Source organism: Nothoprocta perdicaria, unplaced genomic scaffold (genome assembly GCF_003342845.1).
Source record: "Nothoprocta perdicaria isolate Ctin4 unplaced genomic scaffold, notPer1 scaffold_134, whole genome shotgun sequence".
NCBI lineage: Eukaryota > Metazoa > Chordata > Aves > Tinamiformes > Tinamidae > Nothoprocta > Nothoprocta perdicaria.
The window spans coordinates 1,791,133-1,813,092 of record NW_020454472.1 but is presented as its reverse complement, the minus strand read 5'-3'; the positions used below and the strand labels follow the sequence as shown (position 1 = coordinate 1,813,092).

Sequence of the window (21,960 nt, the reverse complement as noted above, 5' to 3'; positions counted from 1 at the left end):
GTAGAAGGACACTCTGCACATTGCCTTGCAACTCAAGCAAAGGTCCCAACTGAGGATTTATGAAAAGATGCTTTATATGACCTACCCCAAAAGCCCAAAATCCAAACACAATGATGATGAAGTCAACTGTATCTGCGAGGAACATCAGCACATACACATCAGTCACTGCACTGTAGTCTGGATGAATAAGATTGTAGAAAAACTGTCTGATGGGCACATACACTTGGAGAGCCCTGAAACAACACAGACCACAATGCGGTTTAACAATACAGTAACTTGTAGTGAAGACAAGAATAGTTAAATCTGATAGCATTAATGTATGTAAAGATATACTCTGACAGTCTGCACAGAGCTTTGCAGACACCTGTTTCTTTTACTGATTGCTTCTCTAGCACTATGTTAGCATTTGTTCAGCCAAAATATACAGTCAGTCACCTCAGTTGGGTACTCTTCAGTGCTCTTTTAACCCCTGCTGATGGTCTGAGGTTCAGTTGGTGGGAGTTAAGAGTGAATTCATACCCATCTAGTGAATAGTATACAGATCCATTCATTCCCTTGAATTAACAGAAATAGTAAGTTATAGACTTTAAAAAACTATTTTATGTTCCAGTCAGCTGTTTGGAACCTCCTCCCAAATGCACATGACTCCTCACATTGCTCACTTTTTGACTGTAAAGGCCTTGGCTTTGATCATTTGTTCTCGAAACTTTTCCATAATAAGCTCTTTCCTAGATTTCTGCTTGATGCTTAACACACTGCTTCCTTTTTGACTGCTGTTTCGTGTACTGGTGCTTCCTGAAAAGAAATGAAAGAGAAGAGAAGGGAAGAAGCTCATTCAAAATCAAAGTTTAGATGCAAACACTATAAAGGAATTAACCTGGAGACTTCATGCAGAAGACTTCCCAATTTAAAAGAAATTTTGAAATTAATCCTTACACTCTTTTTCTGATCTGATAAAATCAGAACAAATCAGGACAGCATCCAATAAAAGTTTCAAAGACCAAAATTTGATAAGTAACTATAAAATGAGAAGACTAATAATAAAAAGTCAAATATTGGGTTAATCTGATTCATATGGATTGGTAAGATAAACATTCAGGCAAGTTCTTCCTTTTTAGAAGATGAGAAAGGCATCCAGTATCTCTAATGAAAATGTTTTCTCACTTCATGTACCATGGTCCTATGAAAAATATATGTTCTTTGAATTTCTGCTAGATGGAGATTATATTGTACCAGATCTAGGCTACAGTAAAAGTTCCTTTCTCAGCTTTTGGATAATGTCATTGTAAAGACACAGTGAATCAGAAAGTGGCTCTGAATTTGAGTTTTAAGAAGTTTTAGAGTATGTTCAACTTCAAAGACAATTTGACTCATATACTATTTCCTCAGCAGCATTCAGTAGTCCCTTGGTTCTCCATAGCAATAGATGTCTCAGCAGGTTTATCCTATGGGAAATAAATGTACATTCTTCAAATCCCAGCACTGCCACATTTACCTCTTTTAGACCTGTGTGAAGAGAAGCTGGACCTGTGTGAAAGCTGTGATCCACTACTAGAGCTCTTCCTCCTGATAGCAGTCTGCTGCTCAGGGAAGTGGACATGGATGGACTCCACTGATGCTGCGAGATTGACAGATTTCAGAGAGCCAGAAGAGTCTCTCCTCCCTCCTGCCAGAGACAGCTCATCATCAGTATCCTCTTTACTACTGGAGTTCTCTCCTTTCTCATCTTCATCCCATAATCCATGGCACTAGTGAAAGAAAAAGGGGGGAGCATATCAACATTGTATTTTTCTATCACAGTATTTTTAGAGGGGGGAAACAAACTTGTTGTGTTTGGATATCACATGAATGACTAAAAAGTAAACATAAAAAGTCATATGAGCTCAGGTTACCTTTAAAATGGATCTGTGAAAGAATAAAGCAAGGAGTTGAACGAGATCATAGTGCACATAACCCTCTTTCTTCTCAATGCCAATAATATTGGGTGGATGGTAAGGTTTATCTTTTGTGTAATCCACATATTTATTCCATGGAAAGAAGCCAAACTGGAAGAAGTACTTGATAACAATGGCCACCTGTCCAGAAATACAACACACTAGCAATATTTTCTAAGCATGGCAGATATGATAGCTTCATGCCGTTAAGAAGGGAGAAATATATCAGTTTTAAAGCATTGTCAGTTTTAAACAAGATCAGTAAGCATCTACATCGCTGCAGAGGAACAACAGTTCATATTCCTGCGGTAATGTTGCTCACTGCACTGAAGAAAAGCACAAACCAGATCCATCGAAGAAATGGCTGAGGACTTTAGCAAATATTTATATCAATATAATCACAAAGACATCAATCCTATTGTTCAAATAGGCTATGCTGACATACAAAGCAATTAACTTTTCTTCCCTGTGTTTGATGAACAGGGTTGCAAAGACAGCACCATACCTCGGTATAGACAATGGCCGTCATCCAGAAACGTTTGCTTGGTCTAGGAACAGACAGCATGGCCCACAGGAATATAAGGATGGGAAGGACCAAGGTTATCATGGAGGCAGAGATCATGTGGTTCAGGATGATCACAAAATAGCACACCATTTCTGATCGGGCTACCAGGGTATTGTACAGGGCATAAATAAGGAGCAAGACTCGAGGCTGACCAACATAAAATTTCTCTGATTCCTCTAGTTCTTCATCATGAAACATCCTGTGAGGAGGAGAGTATCGTAAGTGAAATGAAAATCAAATAAGAGCTACTTTTAGTTAGCCACTAGCTTACCTTTTAAAATAGTTCTGCTGAAGAATCTAACAAAAAATAAAATAGGATTTGATATTATGATAGCCTCATTTTAATCAAATAGCTTGATTTTAAGCCAACAAACAAGAACTTCAAACAAAATGATTAGAAGCTCTGTTTTAATGTTTTTAATATTTCCAGAGAAGTTCTGTTGTGGCCCTGCCTGGATTCATATCTGATGTACTAACACAGATGTGAAACTGAAGAAATTCTAGAGGTTCATCAAGACATGTAGAGATATCATTAGCATTGCGACATACCACTAATAAGACCATAAATGACACTGAGCATTAGATGTGTTCAATCTTCTCTCACCTACCTAAATCAACTAAATAGAAAAGGCAGCATGAAGTTATATAATAACTTTCACACACGCTCACGTGTCTCCTCTTTGCTTTTCATAATGTTTAAAAAGAGATGCAGATAAAAAACCAAAAGGACCATGGGCACCCAGAAGAAAAGACACTGATCTACAAAGACATGTCTCCACAGCTACTCTACCTAGTTTCAGTTAGTCTGAAGATATTTCTGTGGTTTCAGATTTTGTTCTTGTATTCATCAGTGTTCTCCTACAATGGAGTAATGCCTGAAAGCAGGGGAAGGGGTGCAATGACATCAACCCCCCTTCAATGGTGATTGTCTTACTGAGCACTTTGGCTGAGGGGCAAATAGGGGAGCATCTTATCTCTTATGTTAGTACATAGGCAAGGTGGTCCCTCTAACTAGCTGTCAGCTCCTATAGACTTTATGAAAAACTCTGCCAAGGGTCAGAGTTTCCCTTATAGTAATCCAAAATAGTTGAAGGAGAAACATTATGAACTAGTCCTGGGGGGAAACTTACTTGAAATCACAGCTGTCTGGAGAAGAGAAACCTTCTCCATAGGGGATGTTTAGAAAAGCCCTTGACCCATGACAATTACTAACACAGAAATCCAATGCTAACTACATGACTAGCTACAGTATCTGGGGAGAAGGTGGAGATTCTTTCCCACATGCATATGAATCATTTTGGAAATCTATAATTAGAAAAACTCCACAGGAAATTAGCTTCTTCCCTTAATCCAAACTTAGTACAAGGTCTTTATCAGAAACCACAGGCTAGTTTTGAGATTAAAAAAAAAAAAAAAAAAGAAAAAATCATGGCAAAACTTCACATTTTCCTTGCTTTTTCCTTGTCAAACTCCTTACTTGTTCAGAAGCAGCTCACTGGCCGTTAGCTCGTGTGTCAATGGAGGGAGTATTGTATCATTAAGTTTGTCCGTCCGACTGTCATCTGGGCTCAGCATCATGAGACTCTTGCCAGCCGAGTCATCTTGGGAGCCAAAGGAAAGGTGTTCAAAACTGACAGCTTTGCTATAGGAAGGTGGGGCTTCTGCATTGCTATCCACAGTGGAATACAATGGCACATCAGTATCAGGAGTATATGCAGCTCCTTCTGAATCCAGGCTGTAATCTTCTACCTCATCTTCCTCCTGCCTTGATGCAGAATGTGCTCCTTCCTCATCATGCTCCACTTCTGCCTCCTCAATGGTTTCTGTTGTCCCCTGACGAGAATAGAGCATGGTGACCTGTGTAGGTTCACTGTCAGGGAGGGGATGAAGAGAGAGTTAAGGCTCATTGCTGAGAAAAATTTGTTAACTGTATCTTTGTGAACAAGCTGAACAAACCTAATGCATCTCCTGGCCCTTATAGTTCATATCATTTAGTAGAAAAGGTATCACCAGGGTCTCCTTTTACACAGACGGACCATCTGGGTACATCTGCCCCAAGTGCTTTCCCTGTGAACTCACAGGGAACTTCTATTTTTTCACATCAGTAAAAGACAAGTCAATGTCACCAACAAGTGAAACTGCACCTAACTTTCTGATAGCAATTGAAATACTTTGTGACTGGAATCAGAAGTTGCTATTACATTTATTTAAATCATGCTCCACGGTGAACTACAGGGACCATGCATTTCTCTGACCATGATGCTTTAAATACAGCCTTATGGTTTCAAAGAGGTACTGTATAAAACTGGAAAAGCAGCTGAACATACATATCAAGTCTGCTTCTAAGTCAATAAAAGAACAAGTAAATTGCATTTGTGGAGAATACAATCCACATTAAAAAGATGTTCTAGTAAAAGGGCATCTTGCTTACCTTCAGATTGCTTTATGTTCTTCATTATGGTCTTCATTTTTTTTTTTATCTACCTGTTTTTCTTACAAATAAATATATTTTCTTTTTCAATTGTTCTTACTCAGTTCATTCAGTTTTCTGTTTGCTCACCTTGCTTTCATCTGGTTTTTCAAGACCATAATCGCTCTCCCTCCTACTACTCTATTTTCTGCAAGTCTCAGCTGATATGAATTCATGCAGCTCAATGACTCCAGGTGGAAATCTGGACACCATTGGTTTTAAATTCTTTCTGGGTCTTGATTTAATCCTTTTGTTCCCTCACAAGTATTTTCTCATCTCCCACCAAAGATGTCACTCTTTCTCTTTTTATTCTCCATTCCAATCTCTCTCCGAAAGTGATACAATCAGCATCAAAACAGCTTTTGTCAGCTGCATGTTCTTGAATCTCAACAGAGAGAAAACAGATTTCAAATAGCTCCACTGAAGTGAATGAGGCCATGGTTTCATGTCAAGAATAACCTTTAAGAGAAAGTAGTAGTCGGAAGTACTATCTCCTGCCAAAGCGTAAAATAAAGTTCCATCTCTTTTCCTAGCACACTCTTTCCAAACTTACTGTGGTTAGGTTGGATAGCTTTATTTCTAGTTGGCTTTTAATAGAGTTTGCAAGAATTAGAAGTAGAATATGTGTTTTGATGATTCTGGTAGCAATCATTCTGGTTAAACTGCTCAAGAATGTAAAATTTCATCATTTCAAAGCTGATTAACACCAAAAATTTGTAACATGCCGTTAAGACTCTAAGAAACTGTTCCAATATGCCATAAAATATTGTATTTATAATACTAGTGTCAATTCCCAGTGTCATACAACTCCATGGTTTTGAGCTGCTAAAAGTAGATTGTTGTCTCTGAATGGTTCTCCTTCTTACACTGTATATTAATATTTGCTATATTTTCATATCATATTTCTCTTAATTTCATCACCTTACTGATTGTTAAACTATGCTAGAAAAATCAAAACATATTTAACAATCTTTTCTATGTGGAGGAAACCAAAAACCTGAAAGAGCAGGGGCAACATTTATCTATCATAGTTCCTAAAATTAGACTCCTATTAGGACCTATTTAGGACAGTTGATTTGCTGAGAAAGTGCATTACCAGCCTCCAGTTTCCATAAGAACAAGCCTCAGCTTACTAACTCTGAAAATCAGACCCTTTTCTATCTGAGTAAATACAAAATTAGGGCACTGTTTTTGGACAGACAGGCTAATGTAATGGAAAAACTTTTAAAAATACATAAATACAAAATTTAAAAGTCACACAAAAAGCAGTGAAACAGTAAGTGAATCCTGGTTTATAACCTTGACTTTGAATCTCAGAATCTGGCCATGACAAAGAAGGGAGTAAAGCTTCTGTTAATCATGCAACTCCGTACAACAAATCTCTGCAAATGCAAATTTATATACACTGCAAAAAGTATATAATGGTCAGGGTAAATGAGTGAACAAAGCATGCATGAGTTAAGCACCTTGACACTATACTGCCACTGTCAGCTGATGAGGAGGACATATCCATGCTGTGCATTTTACGAAGCCTAGGTCGGGCGCGCTCACTTGTTTTAGGAACAGAGTCTGGTCCATCTAAATCATCAAGGGTTGACTGCCTTGAGAACAGCATGGTTGCTTCAGTGTAGCAGCTAGCAGCGCAAACAGTTATAAAGACAGTGTTAAATACAAACGATATTACTATACACATGGTTCAGTAAATGAATGTGCTCGCCATGCAGCAAAACACTGACACAAATACAAAAGGTTCGGAGAGAAGATAAGGATTTGCTTTGAGTCACTGTGTAAGCACATTGTAAGACACAGACGGTCATAATCACACTGGGGCGACACAAGGTTAACAGTGATGTATTTACTGATCCAAAAGATATCAAACCAATGCAAGGTTTTACATGCTTTTTGGAGGGCATCAAGTGACAGAGGTGAAGAGGTTTTATTTCTTCATTTTTTCCCTGTAAATTCTGAATTATACAAAAATGTTTTGGAAAGTGACCTCCTTCTCTTTTATTAATGGTATGTTGGGCTGAACCTTCTTTTACAGGTACAGGCCAATTTCCTAAAAGAGCGCTTAAAACTGAATAAACTCATATTCCACAAATAGAAAAATAGATGTCAGACATTGGCTAATTCTTTTTCCGATCCAAAGAGCCAAATCGGATATATTACTTAGCCAGTAGTTGCATGCCAAATACAACCTGCTCTTCATGAGATGGCTTTTATTTTGATATTTAGTAGTATGCCCTGATGATACTTTCCAGAAGATTTCATTTATTTATCACCTCTTAAAAATATTTTTCTTCCTATTTCAAGATCCGTAGCATGCATAGCTTAAAAGACAGATCTAGTAAACCCTTATCTCCTTTCACTTATCAAAAACAACAGGACAACCAGAGACACACACCATACTTTGAGCATTTCTGTGTTACTGGAGAGGAGGAGAAAAACTAGATGAGTTATGAGAAAGAAAGTACATATTTAAATATAAGCAACCAGAAAGAAGCAAACATGTTAATGACATATGGTAGGTACTCCCTTGTAAAAACCTTTGAAAAATATGAATGCCCTTGATGAGACGAGGGACCTGGTGTTTTGACACATGTTTGTGTCTCTCAGATGTAATGAGAAAAGAAAGGACCCTGAAGCACAGGATTTAGTCTCTGCTTCCCTCCCTGCTTTTATCTATGCTATAGTTGAGTAGCAGCAGCTGGGTATTTGCTGTTTAGTCAAGCAGTGTACGTGTCCAAGGACACAGTGAATTGGGAAAGAGGTCAGAAGGGAAGTGCAATGCCATTTTCTGTTTGAATTTGGTCTTGCTAGCTTGAAATTAAGAGAAGAAAATGTGCAGGGATAAAGTGACAGCCTTGCAGTTGTTGCCATGAGGAAAATGGGGAGGCGAACAGCAACATATATGGAACAAAGTAATAATTATTCTTATGCATGCTTTCATGGATTATCTTTTTTGGGTCATTGAGCAGAAGAAAAGCACCCCCAGGATACCAAAGGTATTGTGAAATATTTCTCTTACAAACAGTACTTTATATTATGGCGAGAGCACTCCTGTCTTCTCAGTTCATTTGGCCAAGGTATTTTACAAACTACTTTATGATTTCCTGTGTGGGTACAAAGCCACACAGCCATTCCCTTGGCAGAACCTGGGGGACTCTCCATGTAGCACAGGATTTTGATGAAGCAGGGAATGTTGCTTTGCAGAGAGACATGAGATGGTCCCTGAAGGCTGATTTGACAGCATGGAAGTCAATGGGAGCACCACGTTGTTGAGTGCAGCAGGCTCCCAAAGGAGGCGTTTTCCCCTTGTGCCTATGCAGCACAGTCAGGCTGTCACATCATCAGTGAGGTTTTGATATTGAAATATAGGGAGATGGCAGCAGGCAGACAATAAATAATATCTTTATAGATTATCTTTTTGTCTGTGGGCTGCAATATTATCCTCATCTTATTTTGTAACTCAAGGGTTAAGTTTATTTCATTTAAAAAGTAACAACTTTTAGGCAGGTTTTGAAGCATTTTAAATGCAGGCATAGTCTTTCTGGAACTTTCCAACGGCCTTAAGCAGAACAGCTACTGAAATCAAAGTGAAATGTGCTCATTGATATATTTTCAGCGGAAAAAAAAAAAAAACTCCATTACAGCTGCCCTCCCAAACAGGGAAGTTTTGACCTGGGAACCAGAAAAAATCAAGGGAATAACAGCTATTAATAGATAAAAACATTGGCCCAGATTGGTATTGGTAGATAAAAACATTGGTAGATAAAAACATTATTGGTAGATAAAAACATTGGCCCAGATTTAGTGCCTGCAGTAATTTGGACTATGTGACACTTTTAAATGAAAGATGAACCATCAGATAAAATGTTTACAGAGCAGCTGCTTTAGATTCTTGAATGTTTGGAAATTTCTATGAGATGACACCTGTAGCACAAGTGTGTGTATTCTGAATGCACTTCTTCAGGGACATGTTGTAGAGCATGGAGGAAATGGAAACACCAATAAAGCAGAGATATTCATATTTGCCAAAGCTGATGTTCATTCAGTCATTGACTGTCACATAAATTTAACCCATGTGTATCTTCTCAATGAACTTCTCAATTTGGCTCCTTAGAAAATTTGAAAAGCTTTAGCATCTTGAAATCATTGAAGGAATAAATATTTTAAATTGAATGTTCATTAAAAGCCCTAAGCTCAAGCATTTTATATAGAGTTGATTGGAAATCCATTTCCATTTCAAATAGGGATATATATATAGCAGAGATGTTTTCTATCCTGTTGCAGTGGGAAGTTTCTTCATGACTTCCTTTCAGTCAAATCAACCACCCTTCTCAGAGAGTTAATCAGTTAAGAGGTGCCTTCTCATTTTTTTTTCTATTTTTTTTCTGCTAATGTGCTTGTTACTGACTGGCATTAACTTTATGAATATATTATGATCCTATTTTCAAACAGATCTGGAATCAAACATCTGGCAACAAAGCAGAGAAAGTGAGATGTAAACTAATGTAAACTGCCTGTGAAAGGAACTGCCTCTGGACCACAACAAAGAAGGGAACAGCCCATTTACATTCAACCAGATGCACTAGAATTTTTTCTTGGTTATTTAAAGGACTTTATTTGCACTCCTCCTTTTAATTTGTAATGTATCCCAGGGGTTCTGATCTATTGATGCAAGGCTAAAATCCAAGAATTTCTGAGGATGTAGAAGCACTGGGAAGAATGTACCATGGAGGATTTGACCTTTATTTTGGTATTCAAGAAATCACCCACCATATTTATTTTTTAGAGCATAACAGCTGAAATCCTGAGCCCTCCTGTGTATTTGCTGTTACAATAAAGCCAGAGGCTTCCATCCTTCAGCCCCATAAAAGGTTACACACAGCTAGATTTGGGAATTGAGAAGTTATTTGTGAAGATCTAACAACCAAATACAAACCAAACTGATGTGCAACCTCATCTAACTTGAAATCTCACTTAGGATCTGTGGTTACCTGGTATTTTACAACCTTAAGTAAGGCCACAAAAAAAAAGTAGTTAGTTGGTTTTAATCAGCTCTTAATCATATTACCCTAAATCACAGGCTATTTAAGCTGACAAGCAAGTCATTACTTATTTGGAAACAAGCAGTAGTGAACTCTCTACTTATGCTAGCTCTTTCTCTCTTCTGTTGGTGCTAATTAAAGGGCTTGTTAAGGAATATCATCAACATCTTCTCTTCTTGTCCTGCATGCACTTTACATTTGGCCTTTAGAATATAAATGTTTATACATAAGGAGACCAAAAAAATGCATTAGGAATACCTTGTTATAGCTGTAGTAACTATACAAAAAAGAGGACTGAGAATAAGTGAGAGCAAAGTCTCATGTGAGAAAATCCCAGAGAGAGTACTCTGCAAAACTTGGAGCTCAGAGCACTGATGAGATGCGTTCAGCAGTTCTGTCCTCAATACTGAGAACTATGTTATCATAATGGAAAAAAAAGTCTATGCTTTTTTAGCTCTGATTATTTCCAAACATATCCATCTTAGTCACAGGACATAGTATCCACTACAAGATTTTATGTGCGGCAACCGAAGGACAACCAGTGCACTGGTTTTCCTGAAAGTTTTCTACTGCAAGGCCAGATCCATAGGGATGCTTTAGATTTAATTAATTGCTTTATAAGAACTCATTATTTTAAAAAAGTAAAATGCCTTCTGACATTGTTTGGGCACTTCAAAAAAAACCATTCAATAAAATGATAAGAAGTTTAAAACACAACATATTTCTGAAATGGCTCATAAGCACTTTTCTACTCCTACGAAGAGACATGCAATGGTGCCTTAATAAGCAGATGGCATTATCATTCAATCAGCAGGCTGGTTTTTGCTTCCTCCAATTACAGGTTATTATTATTGTAGCAGATGTGCACAATTTGCAAATAATGTCAGTACAAGAGTATTTAATTATTCATTACCAGAAAGATAATTTTTGATTAGAGAAATCAGTTGTAATACTAATTTTGATATTCCTCTCTTATTAGGTCCAGTGACATCTTCTAAGGATAACTGATCTTCAACAGAGATGACAGCAACACATTTGAAATGTTAGCTACAGAAGATATAACTTTTTTTCTGTTGCAAAGCAGTTCCACAGAATCACCAAGTTTGAAAAGAGATTTTAAATTTGTAAATTCACTCAAAACATGGTGATAAACAGGTTCTTATTCTGTAAAGACGACATTTGGATACCATTTTCACACTAGATACCATTTCATAGAGTTTACATACCAAAATTACAAGAATTGTCTTTTCTATTAATAATTCAATATGGAATTGTTTTCCAATTATTTCCATATATTGCTCCAGATCACATTTATAAAATAAAGGTCAACTTCTATTCTCAGTAAATATGGTAATCAAAAACTATTTAACGAAGACATGAAGACGAGTTGGTATTGGTAAACATGCTTCAAATGAGATTGAACTCCATGGAGTTAAATTCTGCCCTCCAGATATGCCTGTTTGACTCCAAGGAGGCTTGCAAAAGACTGACTTCCCATATCTCTCATGTAATCTCACTCCAGCAAAAATTTGAATCAAAATACAAAGGTGTTGCATAGCTCGGTAGCTAGCTATCAAGAAAGATTTGCTAGGATTTTTTATTGGAGTGAGTCTCTCAAAGGCCAGGATAAACCCTGGAGAGCAATTTTTGAATATTTTGTAGAAGCATAGTACTTTTGCATTTGTTTTCCAATAATAGTAAGAAGGAAGATAAGCCCTCATTATTTTCAGTCTGCTAGGCTCTATCCATATGTCATTAGAAAAAGCTAAGCATAATTTACTGTACACATCAGCTACTGAATTTGCAGGGAGTATCAAGGATAATATGATACTGCCAAACTTCAGAGAAAAGCACAAAGATCAGAAAGCAAAGAATTATGAAATAGCATTATTTTCACAGCCCTCCCTCTTCCCCGCTGTGATGCTGTCAGACCATTTCTGCAGTCTATTAAAGGTCAAGAGCACCGGGGACATGGTGGGAACTAGTTTCCTCTGCAAGGGAAGGAAGTGAATGTGTGTGCCTCTGAACATATGGAATGGCAGATACATGCAGTTGTTTTGGCAAGAGACTTGACAGCATCTGTCTTTAGAAGACAACGAGGAAGATGGTTTTCCTAAACAAATATGGACATTTGATCCATCTTGTGCAGATCTGCTGTACTGTATTCTTAGTGAGAAAATCAGCTGTAGGCCCTTCAGATGCTCTCTGTCCTGCGTGTGAGGAGGATTTTATTCTCTCAAATCCAGAATCTCTATCAACACAAACCTGTGTGTGTGCAAAAGACAAAACTTTATTTTTTCTAAGACGAAATATTAATGATGAATTATGGCATCTCCAGACTCCACGCCTTAATTCATAACACAATAGCCCAGAAGCATCCTCAGCTGGGCTCTTGTTTTACATTATTTTTGATAAGATCAGAAGCCCTGTCATTGACTCCTAATTCTAGGAGAAACAGATAGCAGTGGTGTAGTCACATACTGGAAAAGGAGTTAATTCATCTGCTTATTGTACAATTGGTATCCTGCTATACAAGAATAGTGACATATGGGAGAGCTTTCTCTACTGAAATGCCATGGATAAATCAAAGGAATGTTCAGCATTGGCTAGAAAGTTAACAAGTACTTAGACATTTTATAAAATTACATCTACTACTTAGTTCCTCTATCTTTCACAAAATAAAATTAAATAAATACCTGGAGATACTGTCACGAGAGGCTGCTGAATCTAAACTATCCATTCTTTCAGATGCTTGCAAACCAGAAGTTTGACCAGGATTTTTATCAACTGCATCCAGTCCTGATTCTTTAGAGAGTTTCATCATATGGTTCTGGTAGTACATATGGATGCTCTCCCGAGTTGGAACATTACCCTGTGAAACAGAAAAGAGGTATGTACTGGTGGCAGATGTGCTTGGAATGAGGAACTGGTTTCCTCAGTCACTTGGCGAGGCATAGAGGCAACTGTACAACCAGGTTCACAGCACATAATAATCTTTTTCTAATGCCTTTCTAAAGAGCAAGACAGATTCTGATTTACTGCCATGGCATACAAGGTTGGGTATCAGAGCAAAACTGAAGCAGTGCAAGTGACTTCAGTTATGCAGGATCCACGAACCTGTGCTGGATGCCATGCAAAGCATTTAGTGTGAAAATGAGGTGTAAGATGGGGTGAGACCATGTCTCAACGTGTATACAGGACTCCAGCAATTACATTTTGAGATAGCATCACTGAATCTAACAACTGTATTCCCTTTTAGTGGCCAGTAACAGGTATTTAAAGAGGAAAAAAAAAAAGAAAAAAAAAGAGCTTCATAATTTAAGATCAAGCAAGATCATGAAGGATGGTCTTATTAACTGTCAGCTCAAGTCTAGGCAAGGAAGGAAGTCTTCCTGGCTATGATACTGTCATCAGGATGTTGAAGACTTGTAATAAGAACATAACTGAGAATTTTACAGCCTTTCTAATGCAGAAACACATCCAACTCTTTCCAGCAGCAGTTGCACTGGCTTCAGAAGATACACTGAGAGAAAATTGCTATTTTTAATAGTTACTTTTCTGACTTTAGATGAGGCCTTAGGTAAAGAATTTTTTTCCAATTAAAAAAAAAATTGTAAGAGCCTAGAGGTCCCTTCCAACCTTAACCATTCTGAGATTCTGTGATTCTGTGAGCACAGTCTGAATCATGGGCTTTTAATAAGGTTTGTTTGTATATAAAATGTTCTGCTTCTGCAGAGAAGTTTTAAATATTTGTGCCTCTGAAACTAAGGCACTCACTGCATTCAACTGCAGGCCTGGGATGAAGGAAAAAAAATGTGATGGCAAAGTGCCCCACAGCTGATGGAGAAGGACTCAATTTCATATTCTTCTGCAGGTAGAAAAGGTTGAAAAAGAACTTCGTGTATCAGATTATTTGTTCCTGACTCCTCTCTGGATGAAAAAAAAAAAATCTGCATCACCCCAATAGCTGCAAGGAGAGCTTCCTTTCCTGAGCAGCAACTACAGGAACAAGGAAAGGAACAACTACAAAGACTAGGAAAGGCTATAGAAGAATTGGTGATTCCAATGTTCATTGGTGCCAATATTTTATAGAAGAGGAAGGAAATGTCCTGCAAACAAAATCTAAATTGCTATTCTTAAAGCTAATGACCTGGGGATATTCTTGGAACTGTCCTCTGTACTCTGTCCCAGGTTTAGGATTGAAGCAGCCCATAAAAGTCAAAACAAGAAAGGACGGACTACTGTAATCAAAACAGTATTAGGCTACTGATAAATAAAACAGAAGAAACAAAAAATCTTGCACAAAAAGGAAGGGAAAAACCTCAGAAAAGTGGCAGAGAACACCACAAAATAAGGTCCCAAATAATTAAGTACTATTAAATAGGCAGTTAGTCTGGCTCCTACATGTTAAACTCTGTAGCTAAATTCTAAAAACTAAGGAGTAATGAGTGAGTATCATGTGATTCTAAGCACAGATGTTTAAATGGCAGTGACTTGAGACGTGAGGTGAAAAGGAGCATTGCTGAGATGATCTAGTATCACAGTACAAATTCTATAGAAATGATGGAATGGAAAGAGCTTGGGAAAGAGGTGACACAGATCTAAAAGTAGAAATAAAAACAAGTTAAATAAGTTAATTTTATCAAGATTAGCACAGAATCTCTGTAGATAGAATTGATTCAATGAATATAGCAGAAGTATAGTGTGAAGGCTGAACTTTTTACCATCAAAATAGGATTGCACTGGTGCCTGGGAAATGTTACAGAAGTTTAAAAAAAGTGCCATCAGAATAATAATGTTCAACAATTCCAATTAATTTGCATGTAGAGTACTAAATGTTATCAAAAAGCTTGTGCACAGACACACACATGCAAGTCACCATAATAATAAAGACCAGGAAGAAGGAAGAAAATATCCTTCAAGAAGTGGAATTCATGAGGAGAAAAAAAAGAAAGAGGGAGATATTGAAAAATAACTTGTGATATTCAAAAAGGCTGATGGCATAAACATTTTCAAGTATATCATAAAAATCAGCTGCCAGAAAGCCAGGTGATTAAGGCACTAAAAAGAATAACTCTTGAGAGTTAAGGCAGCAGGATCAAAACTGATTGTTTTTTTGCTGATTCATATTCAGTACAGAGAAGGTCACTGAAATTCCCAATGGAATCTCATGAATCTCATGGACCGGGTGGAGTAAAAGACAGACTTGAGGAATTGTTTCAAATTATAGTGTTGATAAAAAATGATTTAGGGAAAAAACAAATGCATGGAACAACAGCTGGACACTGCTCACAAAAGAGCTCTGCAGGAACTAAACATGAAATAGCCCAGGTGCCAAAGGAAGAGAAGGTGACACTAATCCTTACACATGGCTTCAGGAGAGATCCTGAGAAATTAATGACCCTTTTAAGAAATTAAGCTGCCATGGAATAAAGGGGAATATATGCCATGTATTTATCCTTCATTAAAAGACAGGAAACAAATGGTACAAACGAGCCCTGTAGCTAGGATGAAGTTCACCAGCTGGTTTCTTCAAGGAGTTTTACTGCCCAACAAATTCATAAATAATCTGACTAAGGAGTGAAATAGCAAGCTGATAAAGTTCACAGTTGAAAAAAAATTATCTGGGAGAGTCAAATCTAAGGTTGGTCAAAGAGCTGCTAAAGAATTTCAGAAAACTAAGCTACTTGATAAAAGAACAGAAAATAAAGAAAAGAACTAAAAAATGAGGCTGCTGTGCCAAGTTTCAAAAAATATCTGGATATTTAGTAGCATATAAAAATACTTGTGAGAATTTAATACATTTTGGAGGTATCACCTACAAGCGACACTTTTTAAGATCCAAACACACTTCTACCTCCACTGTCAACATTATTTTTGAAGATATGGGATCCTATTAATATATCCCTGGTTTGGGAGAATCACACAGCTTCAGTGTGAGTAGAAGTAAATTCTGACTGTACCTCTTTCTTCAGCCATTTCCATTGCAAGTTGCTCTTCAAGAAGGCTGAAGTATTCAGGCTGTGGTGACTTTTGAGCTGCTTTAAAATGCCATACTTTCTCCTCTACTTGAATGAAAACTGCAGTTTATTGCAGGAGCCTTTCAGTTAAATTCTTATTATCGACTGCTCAAATAATTAAGCAAATAATTTTATATTTAAATATTTAAAAACTAGCAAGTAGCACAATCATCTAGAATTATTTTTAAAATGAGTATGTAAGTGATATTTTAATATCTTTTTTCCTTAGCACAGTGCCTCAATCTCAAAAGACAATCCTTTCATATTTTGCTGGTCTGGAAATGGCATTAGCAGCAGAAAAAGACCAAAGGCGTTACCTTCTTAATTTCCCTGGTCAGCATACAACGCTCGATCCTTAGCACAGTAGAGATATCAATGTGTTCTCTTGAGATGGAATTAAGCCAAGCTGTAAAACTGTCTAGTGTTGCCAGGAAAAGGACCCAAGTGAACTTCAAAATATTAAATATCCTCTTGATGATGTTATCTAGGGGAGAGGAAAAGCAAGAGAGTTAATGGATGTAAATGTCATTCATTGTATTTCTACTTGGAGTTAGTCTCTTTTTCCCTGTATTGTCTAATAATAAACCAGGCTGTGAGACCCTGTCGTGGTAAGGAATATCTGGAGATGGCTGGAGGCCTTTTGGCTGTCTGAACCATTTTCCTGCCTGTACGTCTATGCTTATCATCTAGAATCCCTTTTCCACCCAGTAGCTCCCTAATCCTGCAATCGTCAGTCAGTCTTCATTTCAGAGAAGGCTGTGTGCCTAAGTCTGCAAAACAAAACCCAAAGATTTGGCCACCTTCTGAGAGCTCCTCAACATGCCCAGATGCACTGCAGGGCTCTCAGTGGCTGCTCAGCACGTGTAGAGCTGGTCCCTACCTCTCTTGTCCCTTTGAGCTCTTTGCTGCACTAGGAGTTTGATGTTGCTTCTTGAACCTTGCTTAGCTGAGCTTGAAGGTGTAACCTGCCTGAATAGCCCTTTGACTTGTACTTGGTTTTCCAGACACCAAAACACACCTCTTTGTATTTGCCATTTACAAAACCTCAGCTTTACAAACAGTCATCTTTAAATAGGCTGCACTGTGTCATCAGCCATCTCAGATCAGCTAAAAGAAATCATATAAATAATTTATAAACCCCTCACTTTCAGCATTTTACCAGAACAGTGCACTCTCTGACGGGTTTATACCAACAGTCTTGGTTATATTTTGCTCAGTGCAGAAGCAAAATATAAATAGATATAGATATAGATATAGATATAAATATAAATATATAAATATAAAACTTAATTTCTCATCTCAGCAGCTCTGTAACATTATCTCCTACATGTCTCATCCCAAAAGGCAGATTTTTAGCCTGCTTTTCTTACATTCATAAACACATACACCATGCAACAGTTCTTATACACTACCATGTAACAAAAATTTCCATTTTCTTTCCAGTGATGAGCCAGTTGTTTATTAGGTGTGATATTCCAGAGCACTAAGTGTAAAGGTCTAATTTTGGAGTAACTAGCCTAAAAGATAATAGAATCTGAATCTGACATGCAGGGACAAAATGTCTGAAGTAACTATTGAAGAGCCAAAGCACAGCTAAAGGTTTTACTAAAGCACAGGTAAGGGTTTTACCAAAGCACAGCTAAGGGTTTTACTAAAGCACAGCTAAGGGTTTTACAACCCCACTTCGTAGTAGCACCACAAGATGTCACCCGCACCTCTGCAGTGCACGCTCGCTCCTGGCACAGATACCAGAGTGAAGCTATAAAAAGGAAAAGATTTTCTTAGGGCATCATAAATGTGTCTATGTGTATGCTAAGGGAGCTGTGTGAGCAGATACGTAGAGAGAAACTACTTCAAAAAAACACTGGTGGTACAATCCTGTACCTGGATGGTGAAGTAATAGTATCTTTTGCCTGAGCTATCTCATGGAACCAGTCCAATATCTTGAATTCAGCATTCAGTCCCTTACACTTGGCCATATCGCCATTTCAATTATCCTCTGCGGTTTTTTTCAGGCCTTTTGTATATCATTTTGAATGGGAGAGATTTTATGACTGAGCCACTTAAAATGTATTCATGTATACTTCAAGGTATAGGTCTTGAAGATAAGAAAGTCTTGCCATTGTAAGTTAAAGTCTTTTCTACTCTTAGGAGCACTTTTAATTTCAGATGTAATATTACGAATATGTTTAAAGAAAGTGTAGCATTCACACATAAATCACACACTATATAAATATCCCCTTTTCGACACTTACACACACTTTCTGGCATACTATTTGTGCTATACCATTAACTTTATTAACTTTACATAACTTTACTATTAACGTCAGAAGAATGGCAGCTTTCAGGCTAAAATAATCTTTATCATCAAACAGCACTGGTATGGCATGGTCTCACCATAGCGCTTTGCCAAGCACTTACAGTCTAAGCTGAAAGGTCATTTTTTCTCTGGGTTGGAGGTGATTTAGTATACATTTTTAATGATGCTCTAGCTGCTCTGATAGCTTTGCTTTTCTCTGAAACTTTTTAAAAATAATCTTTTGGGCATCGATTACATTTAAATCTCTTCAAAAAGGGAAACAAATATTTATTTTTGCAGGAGACTGTTATTCTTAAAGGGTCAAATGCTGAGAAAGAAAAGCTGCCTCTCTACCTGAGAGTGTGAGACAGGATTTGATCCAAGGTTACTAATGATACTAATGCTTCATAACAATTACTGTCTAAATTTTCTAACCATCTTTTTAATTGAATTTTACCCAGCTGTGGGCATTTCAACTAAAACAACAAGCATATTAAAGTGACTAGTTGCAACCTAAATTAATTATAATCTGCCTTTCCTTTCTTTACAGCACCGATCCTGTACAGCACTGATCCTATTTCCCTAACGACATGTCTGATTGATTCATTTTAGTGTTTGAACGGAGGTGTCTACCTCACATGAAAGTAATGTATAAAAAAGTTCACAAAACTCAACCAACAGGACCAGTAATAATGCAACTGATTTCTTTGAGAATGGTGGTCTTGTGAGAACGTAATGACATCTCTCACCTTCTTGTAATCTCTTTGCCTTGTGACTCACTCAGTTCTAACTAGAAGTCATGTTGTGGGATCTGATTTTAAATGGAGTAGGAAATCAGCTTTTGTAGATGAGGTCTCACTCAAGGCATGGCCTGACCAAGATTAATTTAAGAAGACTGTCTTCTCATTTTGCTCTGGCAAGAAAGAAAGGTCCAAGTGTACTGTGGAAGTGAGGATCCATTGCACCTCTATTTAGAACGGCTGGTTTTGCTAGAAAACAGGTCATAACCGTTCAATCTGCTGAAATTTCTTATGTTTAGAACATCCTTCAGTCTGATTATGAATAAGAATGGGTAGGTTTTATAAAAAGTCATTTTTAGAGGAGCTACTTGCCACTTTGTTGAAGTGGCCAGTACTGGACAAAAGTATCATCTTAAGCTTACCACAAGGCACTGAAAAATTGCAAAGTCTCTGTGCTAATTTTAAAATTCCACACCTTCAAAATCAATGGAGAAACACTAGCAGGAATGTCTAGAATGTCACCGGACTACCAGGTGTCTGGACTGGAAGCTAAGCTTAGGTATATGTTATTAGATTAATAAAATTTATATCAGGTGATTGCATTTGAGTCTGCAGATGTTTGCAATAGTCCTGTTTACTTCACCAATCTCAAGTGCACCATAACAGCAGGGTAACTTTCGTTCTGCCTGTATACCTGGTCCATCAGATTTCTTCTTGACAGGTTCCTCTTCACTGTCTTCACAGTCTGCATCGGCAGCAGCTATTGCAAACAATGAGTGAAGCAGTACAAGTTACATTCACACAAATGCAGGCATCAATCCAATCTAGCTCAAAAACACCATAGTTATTAAAAAGTAAAGTGTTTGGTTCCTCACCTACTGCCATACTGGAAAGCAGGTTTCCATTTTAAAGGACTTAAGTCATGGGGCAACCCTATCAACCAAGGTAGACAATGTCCATGAACGATCATTCCTCTCTCGTGATTTACAGTGGCATTTTCTTATTAGATACCTTGCTGAGCAAGATCTTCTGCTAGTGTAAGCTGAGGAAATTTCTCAGAGTTCTACTGTACCCTCAGACTTTTACTATCTTTCCACTAATGCACACTAGAGCTGACTTCTTCAGCCTCTGCAAAAGGTAGCCTGTTCAAGGCTCCGATTTTCTCCTATCTATTGTTCATATAACCCAAGTGTATTGAGTAGGAATCCAAGGATGAAACACAGCAATGACCATATGCCTTTAATTAGGCTTTTGACAGAAGTAAGGTGGAATCAAAGGCAAAACTGAAGGACAACCAAATGACAACCAAGTTTCTGAGTTGCTATTTTTTTTTCTTTCTTTAAAAAGGAACAAAAAACGAAGAGCTTATAACCTATTTTCTCAGAGGTATGAATGATTTTACAGTATCAGTTAAAAAATTTAGCCGAATTTAGCTGCCCCTGAATATTTGGGTACCTCACTGAGGAGCACAGCATGCAAGCTGAAAAATATTTCTTGATATGGAGGATAGATGAGCAGTGAGGTGGATATCTGAAGAGAGACTGTCGAGATGATGGGGCCAGACTCATTTCAGAGGTGCTCAGTGATCAGATGAGAAGCAATGGGCACAAATGGAAACACAGGAAGTTCTGTACAAATATGAAGAAAAAATTCTTAACTGGAAACTGTCAGCACTGGTGCAAGCTGCTGAGGGAGGTTGTGGAGTCTCCTTCTCTGGAGAAATTCAAAACCTGTCTGCACATAATCCAGGGCAGTGTGCTCCAGGTAGACTCTGTTTAAGAAGAGGGGTTGGACCAGATGACCTACTGAGGTCCCTTACAAACAACCTTTCCATGATTCTTTGATACTCTCCTCCATGTGCCAACTCAAACTGTTTTGGGGAACAATACATGAAATGTGGCAAAAAGAAATATTATGTGAATATTTCACTGATTTTTTATTACAGCTTCACTTGAAATATTTCTCCTCAGGAACTTCCCAGTGAAACCATTTTTCAACAGAAAATATGTCTGTCAAATTCAAAACTTTCTCTGGGAATATGCATGAATTCATCACCAAAATGAGAGAATTTCAGCAACTCCAGAAGACCCGAAGAGTAAGACATTCTTTTTTATGAGGTGAGGAAGTGAAAGGCCTTGGTCCTTGCTCTCAAACCAAACACCTGAGGTTACACTTATTCTGGGGAAATGCCATCGAGCACCATTCCACTGGCTGTGCAGGGTTATGGCTTTCTCTTGCAATTGCCGCTCTTTGGTGAATGTTTTCCTATAGCTGATGTTTTCAAGAACATGTTGAACATGTCAAACATGATTTGCCAAAAGCTCCAGGCATAAATCTGGCTACTCCATGGAACCATAGATCTCTTTTCCCTCTTTCATTTCTCCTGTGTTGGGTAGCATGAAAGCACACAGCTATGACTGGCTTTGTCACAGGCTGGTGAAGGGAGCAAGAACCAAACGTAAACTCATTTCTGCACTAAGTAACTGCTAAAGATGGGAAAAGGGTCATTTCAGCAGAAATTCTTCTTTTCCAGCTGCTGAGTAAAGTTGAGAGTATTTTCTCTCTGATGCTCAGCTTTGGCTAGCAGGAAAAACAGGCAACCAGCTGAATGTGTGTGTACACTTTTATAAATGTCTGAGTGCACATACCATCCCCAGATCCTTTTCGCTTTCTCTTCTCCTCTTTACCAAACCTTTTCTTCTCTTTACGCCTCTGTCGCAGTGCAGTTTTAGGATCCGTAATCCAGGCCTGATAAACAAACTGGAAGGAACAAATTCATTTATTTCAAGGTTTTTCATGTTTTGAGAGTAAGTCATAAAATAAACCACAAACAGGACTATATAGCTTGAGTAAACACATTCAGATCTGCAGGGGAAAGTAA

General features: G+C 37.8%; 1 protein-coding gene across 2 annotated transcripts in view; it reads right to left on the bottom strand.

The window, feature by feature from the left end:
• The window catches only part of PIEZO2 (piezo type mechanosensitive ion channel component 2), a 230,616-nt gene that overhangs the window by 15,928 nt on the left and 192,728 nt on the right, over positions 1-21,960 (bottom strand). Inside the window, exons 34-44 of one of the 2 annotated variants that reach the window (XM_026033864.1) lie at positions 21,728-21,839; positions 19,774-19,839; positions 16,358-16,524; positions 12,717-12,892; positions 6,436-6,603; positions 3,977-4,369; positions 2,440-2,698; positions 1,893-2,075; positions 1,496-1,748; positions 663-795; positions 86-233 (exon numbers count right to left, since the gene is read on the bottom strand). In XM_026033864.1, the coding sequence (XP_025889649.1) occupies positions 86-233; positions 663-795; positions 1,496-1,748; positions 1,893-2,075; positions 2,440-2,698; positions 3,977-4,369; positions 6,436-6,603; positions 12,717-12,892; positions 16,358-16,524; positions 19,774-19,839; positions 21,728-21,839 (2,058 nt within the window). Of the gene's footprint in view, positions 1-85; positions 234-662; positions 796-1,495; positions 1,749-1,892; positions 2,076-2,439; positions 2,699-3,976; positions 4,370-6,435; positions 6,604-12,716; positions 12,893-16,357; positions 16,525-19,773; positions 19,840-21,279; positions 21,291-21,723; positions 21,840-21,960 lie in introns of both variants that reach the window. The other variant, XM_026033865.1, reaches the window with a different exon arrangement.